The sequence below is a fragment of the Castanea sativa genome, chromosome 5 (assembly GCF_040712315.1).
Source record: "Castanea sativa cultivar Marrone di Chiusa Pesio chromosome 5, ASM4071231v1".
NCBI lineage: Eukaryota > Viridiplantae > Streptophyta > Magnoliopsida > Fagales > Fagaceae > Castanea > Castanea sativa.
This window is the reverse complement of record NC_134017.1, coordinates 38,856,317-38,865,552: the sequence shown is the minus strand read 5'-3', so window position 1 is coordinate 38,865,552 and position 9,236 is coordinate 38,856,317. Positions and strand designations below refer to the sequence as shown.

The 9,236-nt window shown below is 38.0% G+C and overlaps 1 protein-coding gene across 1 annotated transcript; it reads left to right on the top strand.

Moving 5' to 3' along the window:
- Positions 1 to 6,250: 6,250 nt before the first annotated feature.
- On the top strand, positions 6,251 to 6,783 carry LOC142635148 (uncharacterized). Its single transcript, XM_075809354.1, has 2 exons — positions 6,251 to 6,448; positions 6,547 to 6,783. The coding sequence occupies exons 1-2, from the start codon at positions 6,251 to 6,253 to the stop codon at positions 6,781 to 6,783; spliced, it is 435 nt and encodes a 144-aa protein (XP_075665469.1).
- The last annotated feature ends 2,453 nt before the right edge of the window (positions 6,784 to 9,236 follow it).

The window sequence follows — 9,236 nt, the reverse complement described above, 5'->3', positions numbered from 1 at the left end:
AATTTGGGTGAAGAAGAAAAGTACTTTTGCTAGGTGATTGTTAACAAGAATAATAATAAAAACTTATTTAAATCAATAATGTAAATACTAGGGCATCGGGGTATTTCCCTATATCGATATGAAATTATTTGTGATCTAAGAAATTATATTTCATAATTAATTGTTCTTATACAATTAAATACTTATGATTCGGTTGAATTGAGACAATTGAAGAACGCATAATAACTTAGATTAATAATGCGGTTAGGAAAGTTTTCAGAAAAACCCATTCACTTTAAAACCTGATTTCTATTTGAAACTATTAGAAATTCATCTAAAAAAAAAGAAAAACATGATTGAACTTATTGAAAGCATGGAAGAATTAATACATCAATAGAAATCTAATTGAACAATCAAATATGTTGTTGATAAAATCCTAGAAAGAATCACATTGAATATTCATACCGTATAGAAGAAACATATGCCTTAGCCCAAGCAAAGAGTTTAGGCTACCATTAGAGAAAGGAAAATACAAGGTTTTCTTTGCCAAAATTCGTTCTACCAGCCTCCCTTCAAAACCCTAACGTAAAAGTGTCCAAAGAAAATAAAACTTTTACTATTTTAATTTCCGTCTAGGTTTACAGCTGTAACTTATGAGTTAATTTCGGCCTTCAAACATTAAGAATTTAGAAAAACTCAAAATTGGAAAGTTGTATATATTTAAGTCACGGTTCCAACCCATCTAGCCTTGTGTCAATTAGATTTCTGAGGAGAGAGATACACCCAAAATACTGATCAATGCTCAAATCAAATTTTTCCTTTTCAGATTCTGCCTCTTTGATTTCTTTCCTTATTTGAAGCTTCCAATCATGGTAGACGATCCAAGCACTCCAGCTGCTCCTACTTGGACATAAGGTTTTGAAACCCGGACCGTTCAATGAACCGTAAAAAGGAGAGGTTCAAGGTTTTTGAAGTTGGACCGAGGTCGAACCGTGATGTCGTCATAATTAATTAAATTATAAATAAATATATTAAAATAGTAAAAATTGAAAAATTACATAAAAATTTATAGGAAAAAGTTGGGTTATTTGTAACTACTATTTTCTAAATTGTATTAAATTAATAATATTTAATGCAAAATAATTAAAATAAATACTTAAAATTTTGTAATATTAACTAAATTAGTACTTATATAGATTCAAATATATCTTAATTTAAGATAAATATGATATTTGTTAGATTTTATCTTGTTATTTAAAATATTTTAAAAAATTATATCTAAAAAATAATAAATAAATATAACAAAAAAAGTTTTAAAAAATATAACTAAAAAATAATAAACTTTTTTTTGTTGAGGAACCAAAAAAAAAGTTGGCTGTGCTAGTGTGCTGTGCTGGATAAAAAGAGAAGAAAAAAACTTATGTCTCATGAGATATCATGAGAAACCCAACCCCACTCACACATTTCCCCAAGCACGATCAAAGTCACACGTTTTCTCACGCCACACCACATTATCAGACTTCAAACCCTATGGACTTTTTTGTCTTTTTCTCTTTTTGCTTTCCCTACAGCCTCCGCCTCTCTCTACATCTGTTATTTCTTCCACAGCTTTCAAACAAACAGCAGTCTCCTTGCACAATTTTTCAACAAATAAAGAAGAAGCAGAAGCAGAAGCAGATGCAGACTCCGCCTTTCTACCTCTGTTATTTCTTCCACAGTTTTCAAACAAACAGCAGTCTCCTTCCACAATTTTTCAACAAATAAATAAGAAGCAGAAGCAGATTTATAGCCTTTCTTCCATAGTCTTCTATTCTTTTTTTTTTTTTTTTCTTTTTTTTTATTTTACTTGTTTTCTCTTTTCTTTTTCTGGAAGATCTGATGTTGGAGATTATTTTGAGCAATGTTTTGTGATTTTTTAGGAACCGTCGGACCCGTGTCCGGTTTTGAAAACCGGGCGGTTTGACCGCAGTTCAAAAGGTTCGCTGAAAATTTAAAATTTTCGGTTTTGGTAGTTTAAAAAGCCGGAATGATGGACGGTTTCCAGTTACCGCTGTACGACCGGCCGGTCCGGTCCGGTTCGGGTTTAAAAATCATGCATAGATATTTAAGTATGGTCCTTTAACTCCACTTTAATTCTAGTTTGGCTTCCATTATCTCACAAATTTCTGTAAACTCATCTTTTTTACATGATTTTTTTTAAAAATAGAAAATTATACATAATGAATGGTATTTTATTCAAGAAATTATGTAAAGATAAATAATAGAGATTAATGCAAATTATGGTTTAATTATACAAATTAAGTATAGTAATAAGGAAATAACACCTATATTTTAAGCATATAACAAGTATACATTTTAAGGCGTTATCAATTCATGAGGCCTTCCATCTTGTTTATCCTCTCGTTGATCTTTTTCTCGTTTTTCATGGTTAAAGGATTATGGAAGTGTTGTTCTCCTCTTGGCTACTTTTCAGGTTTTCATGAGGCCTTCCATCTTCGAGCTCTCTTGATCATCTCGTTGATCTTCTTCTCGCTTTCCATGGTTAGAGGATTATGGTCAGTCTTGTTCTCCTCTTGGCCACTCTTCAGGTTCTGAAATTGTTGCACCATAAGATTCATGTCCTCCCTCAATTGGATTTGACTAGCTACCATGGTGTTTAGTAACTCTTGAGTGTTCATGGGTTCTCTAGTATTCAGATGTTCTCCCCCTTTCGCCATAACGAAGGAGTCTTCAGACTTCTAGTGGCTTGGACTGTCTTGTAGGTCTAATATAGGACTGTGATGTTGCAGCAGTGGAGTGTCTTCTATGCTCACGGACTTCAGTACCATGATGAGAGTGATAGGCTTAGAACTGGAACTACTAGCTTGAGTGTTGATCTTGGGTTCTCTTTGAAGTCTTCCCTCTGATTTTGACCAAATTCTCCCCTAAGAAAAGGCTTGGTTAGGTCAATCAAAACTAGGTCCCTATCTACATCAATCTACCAACCAAACAAACACACACAACATGCAATGAAATTTTAACATAGACCAGCCTAAAGGTAGGTTTTAAGTCATTACATTGTAGGGTGGGTTTATTGTTTCATTATTATCCATAGCTAGGACGTTACACCTCCGAACTTGTAATGTAATGAGCATTACGTTGGTCCAAACAGCATGGACTATCCTTTATAGTCAACAAGAAGTGATCCAGTGACTTTGGGCTGTAAGTTGGTGAGTTCACCACTGGGTACCCGAATATAATGAAGATCGGTGATTCATGGTTACTACCACCATATGTTGAGATGGGTGCATGCATATTTGTTGTTTTAATGGCATGCACTATGACAGTTAGGGAAAACTCTTAACAATCAACATGAAAACACAAACAAAAAATATCATACAGACACCACAAGACATAAATAAACAAACAAACAACAATAGTATGCAAAAGACAAGTGTATATAGTTGGTCACTTAAAGTTTAACATGAAACTTAGCCCTTGACATCCCTAGAAGAGTCACCACTATGAGAGACTAGGAAAATTTTAAGGCTTCTCAAAAAGAGATTTGGGTGCTTGTAAGGGCACCTCTCTTTTGGGTAGTGGTGTGGAGTCGCCACTTATTTTTTTATACAAAAAAAAAAGAAAAAAAAATACAAATCACATATTCAAAATACTTCGAATGTCATTGATTGAATAAAGAAAAATACAATTTTGGTAAATTAACCTTACAAGGCTTTGGAACCTAGTTATAATATATGCAAAAGAATACAAAATTTTGGTCCTAGTTACAATCTACTAAAATTAAAAGCCTCCAGAATGTATTTAACATAAGGGGAATTGAAAAGTCAGAAATGAAGAGCCCTAAATTTTTTTTTTTCCTTTATTTTAGAGGTTGGGATGCTTAAAAAATAAGTTAAATGAGATCAGATACAAATTGGAACACGTCCTTATGTCTAAAAATCGGGAAAAATAGGATTTATCTCAATCACAGGGTCCCTAGGCTAGGCCGAAATTTTGGGCTAATTGGCACTTAGGAAGTGCCAAATGGCCCTCTTGGATGCCAAGTCCGCGTTTGAGTTTTGGTCCAATTTGGACTCTCTTTTTAAGGATTTTTTAGCTGAGAATTGTATCTAGACGCATTTTTAATCCGATGAGGAATAAAGAAAAATTAAATTACTCCAGACCGTCCATGGTCATCCACACCAGCAGCCATCCAGAAGAAAGCACCAAGACGAGGCTAACGCCCGTGGTCGTCCATAGGCGAAAACACACCCGTAGCACTCGTCTTAGGAAAGCTATCATCCCCGTCCTGAAGGGGTTCGTCCACAAGAGGACCCTTGGATGAGACTTTTACACTTGGGAATTACTGAGTACATTTCATCACTCCGCAACATACACATAACTTTCAGTGACTGTTATATGAGAAAATATAACTCCTAAACGGTTGTGGAAGTTATCCCTGAACCCTCGCACCTCCTCAAATCCAGGGGAGGTTACAATCCCAATAACTGTTCCTAGGACACTATATAAACATTCATTCAGACCAGAAAAAGGTACGCTTGATTTTTCCCAAAAAGTTGAAACTCCAAAAATAAAGAGAGAAAACTAACTTTGCCATCGGAGGGTTCTTGGCCGACAACCCCGGTCACCTTTGATCGTTTTTCTTTCTTTTTCAGGCCATCGAAGGAGCAAGCAGTCCTGTCAAGTCCGAAGTATCCAGCCTACTGATTTTCTTTGCATCATCATAATCCATATTCTAAAAATTATCCATTTTTCTTGATATTTAAGTCTTTAAAGTGAAAATTATCTTGTAGATAAATATTCCAAAAATACTTGGTTATCCGCAACTTCTTTGTTATCTGATTATCCACTTTATTCCCATGCAAGCATGCCTATTTTTTACACTAACCAACAACCAATCACAAAATTATTTAATTAATTTTAATTTTTTAACCAATCAAAATTAATTTAAATTAATCATGCGTGGTCGGTTCCACCCAAACAAAATGCATGCAAGTCGTGAAAACTTGATCTTATGATATCTTTCAATCCGACGGTCTGATTTGGAAATCGGACATACCGTCGCGACTGTTAGAATCTCAAGATCATTTTTATGATATGCAATGAATAAATTAATGCATGTAATGCAACTCTAAATTTTTGGGTATATGAATGGTCATTCTAGCCATCTTCCACGATTAAATTATGGGTGCAAAATGTCTTGTCTAGACTAGTTCCTAGGGAGACATTGTACATGTACCTAGTCATGACAGATCACGCGGTCAACATGGTCTTGTTAAGGCTAGACCAGGGAGTTCAAAAGCTCATCTTTTATGTTAGTAAAACACTTGTGGAAGCTGAAAAACATTACTTATCGTTAGAGAAAGTTGCGCTTACAATAATCCATGTTGTACAAAGGTTGCCCCACTACTTTCAAGCCCATATAGTAGCTGTGCTAACCGAGCATCCCTTGTAGGCGTTGCTCAGGAGGTCAGATTTCATAGGGAGGATAGCCAAGTGGGGTGCCTCTTTGGGAGCTTTTGATATTCAATCAAGGGGCAGGTTTTAGTAGATTTCATTGCCAAATTCACTCCCAGGCAAACTGAAGTTTTGTTGTTATAAGGAAGCCGGGCAATGGAACCTCGGGAAAAAATATGGAAGGTGTATGTGGATGGAGTGTCAAACTGCTAAGGGGCAGGGGTTGGAATTATACTCATCTCTCCAGAAGGAGTCAGAGTGGAAAAATCATTCAGGCTAGGCTTTCTTGCCTTAATTAATGAAGCAGAGTATGAAGCTCTCCTCGTGAGGCTCATAATGTCTAGGTAAGTAGGGGCGGACAGAGTACAGTTGCACTGTGATTCACGGCTAGTTGTTAATCAAATCACAGGCGAGTTTGAAGTTAAGGACCAGAGAATGATAAGCTACTTAAAGGAGGTCGAGGTACTAAAGTATCAATTCAAGAAGATATACATCTTACATATCTCAAGGGGCGATAATAGTCACGCCGACTCTTCCGCTACTCTAGCTTCTTCAGTGGAAAATCCCCTTTTAAGGATTGTGATAGTTGAACTTTTGCCTTTTTCCAGCCTTAACTCCTTCTAGCAAGGGCTTAGTTTTGAGCGTACATCCATCTACAAGCTGGATGGATCCAATTGTATCTTATCTCCAAAACGGGATTTTGTACAAGGATAAGAAAGAGTCTGAGTAGATCAGTTGCAGGTCTCAGCAGTACTGGGTCTTCGAAGAAGGGAAATCATATAAGAGGTCATATTCAAGGCCCTATCTACTATGCATGCATCCCAAGGCATTTGAGACACTTTTGGAAGAGTTAAATGAAGGGATATGTGGAAGTCACACGAGAGGAAAGTCATTGGCGCACCGAGCCCTTACTCAGGGGTATTGGTGGCCGGACATGCAGAAACAAGCATTGGAGTATTCACTAACTCAAGGATCTTCTCAACCCTATATCCAGTTCGTGGCTTTTTGCCTAGTGAGGGCTAGACATAGTGGGGCCTTTTTCGAAGGCCATAGGAAGTAGAAGATGGCTCCTGGTGTGAAAGGTATGTTTGGAAAAATATTGTGATGCAGTTTGGTGTGCCAAGGGTTCTCATATCGGACAATGGATTGAAGTTTGATAATAAGGCCTTTCGGCGATACTACTCTGATTTGGGAATTGTCAACAAGTATTTTACTCCATCTTATCCACAAAGCAATGGTCAGGCAGAGGCGACCAACAAGTCCATTGTAAATGGTCTGAAGAAAAGGTTGGATGACTCAAAGGGCCGATGGGCGAAAGAGCTCCCGAACGTGTTGTGGGCGTACTAGACCACTCCATGGTGCTCCACAGGAGACTCTTTTCTCGATGACATATGGTGTAGAAGTAGAAATACACATGGAAACTGGTCTCCCTACTTCTTGAACTGACATGTTTCAAGTGGGAGAGAATAATCAATTACTCTGCAAGCATCTGGATCTAATAGAAGAAAACTGTGATGTGGCCTCAGTGAGGCTGGCTAACTATCAATAGAAGATCTACCGAGGATACAATAAGGGAATAAAAAATAGGGAGTTCATTCTAGAAGATTTAGTATGGAGGAAAGTTTTGGGAAACATCCGAGACCTGGCTATGGGAAAGCTTGGTCCAACTTGGGAGGGAACTTATAGGGTCACATCCATTGCTGGGGTTGGATCTTATTGACTAGAGGATTTGGATGAAAGACCTATAGCTAGGCCATGGAATGTATTTCATTTAAAGAAGTATTACTTTTGAATGTCATATAGAAAATATGCACTACTTACACTTTTGTTTTATCTCAATTTAGTAAACAATAATAAATCCTACGAGGTCCCACTTAGGGATGTCGAAATAGCAAGGGAAAATAAACCCCGTGGTACTAGACCCTATCTTTGCCTCGGGTCAGTTTTAAGCTGAGTTCTTTGCCTTAGCTTGACTTCCAGGTCACTAACAGAAAACAAAATAAAAACTTTATTAAAATTAAACCCCGTGGTATTAGACCCTGTCTTTGCCTCAGATAGGTTTTAAGCTAAGTTCTAACTTCCAGGTCACTAATAGAAAACGAAATTAAAACCTTATTGAAGTTAAATTCTGAGGTGCTAGACCTTGTCCTTGCCTTGGGTTGGTTGTGAACTGAGTTTTCTATCTCAGTATGACCCCATGGTCACTAATAGGAAGCGAGCTAAAGACTTTACATAAGAAGAAAAACAAGCTCTGTGCTAGAAGCAAGAATGAGACTTGTTAAGATGTAAGAGATGAGTTCCACAGAGCAAGTATCCTAGGTAAGTGATTAGCTATCAAACATTGTTAGAACTTAGCAAATTATTAATCCAGCAGAAGGCCAATGGTATTTTTCCCATGGGAAAAACCATGAGTCTAAGTAAATCAGGAGATATAGATATGAGGCATAGACAGGTAAAATGGAAGCTCACCAAGAAATGCATTTATAAGAAAAAGATTCAAACACTTAAACGATTAAAAAAAAAAAGCCCCAAAAAACTGGGCAAAATATAGAATTATTCTTAAAGAGTGAAAGCTTAAAGAAAATTAAACACAAGGAGGTTCCTTGGTAGAAAATGGTGCAGCGGAAGTAGTTGCCTCTCTTCCCAATACCGCTGCAATCCCAACGCCATCAACTTCTTGAACAGGAGATTCATTGTTAATGATGGCTTGAATCTCGGGGTTTGGAACAATGACCAACTTCGCGGGGATAGGTATACTGCTCTCCAACCTTAGGGAGGTTAAAGCCTCTACTTGCATTTTGTCAAGGGTGGCAATCCACCCTTTGGAGAAGTAAACTTGGAGATTCTACTAAACTTTGGGCTTCATGGTGGCAATGCAGACATACTGGCCCTGGTAGTAGGCCTCTTGAATCCTTGCATCATTAGTTGCCACATAGCCGTTTAGCTCGGCATCTTTATCTGCAAGAGCCTTCCGGGCCTCTTGTAGCTCCTTCTCCAAAGCTTCAGCCCTCTTTATGATGGACTTGGTGTTCTCTTCAGCCTCGAATCGTAACCTCTCAGATTTCAAGACCTTGTTCATGACATCTAAAATCTTCTTAAGAAGATCCTCATTGTCATTGTTTAACTTTTCGGCCCTAGCCTTGACCGCTTGATACCACTCCTTGATCACCACAGAGCATTGATACCTCGATCATGTAGTGAAGATAATGGTTTTGTAAAAAAAAAAAAATAGAAAAATGAAGAAAGTAGTAATCAGAATGGGAAGAAATTATTACCATGATAGCCTCTCTCTTCATTTTAAGTAAAAAGGAGTCATCGTCCCACTTTTGCCACCTTGCCCCCACGGTCTTCCCTCCACTTCCTAACCATGCCAGTTGCAGGAAAGGGGACCCTATGCACGGTAAAAGAATGTGTGTAGGCAGGAGACCCCATAACATTAACACAGGCATCCCTTAGGTTGGGAGGGGAATTTTCAAAGTCAAGGGCTGCAGAAGTTTGGCTCGCTCCCCTCGGACGCTTCCATCCAGCCCCTTCCATCCAGCCTTAGTCTCACTGGCAGGAGTTGTTGCTACTGTGGTTGTTAGAGCGGCTTGGGTGACTGTGGGAGCATTAGTAGTTGGGACTGGAGGAGTTTGGGACCTTGGCACTATTAGAGTGACCAAGAGTTATGCAAGAGTGACTCCACTTCTTTGGATTGGGATGGCAGTTTGGACGTTAACTTCTTCTTGGGGAGGAAAAGGAGTATGGGTAAGAGCGTTGCCTGTTTTCTTCTTCCTTTGGCGTTGCAAGCAATCGGTTGG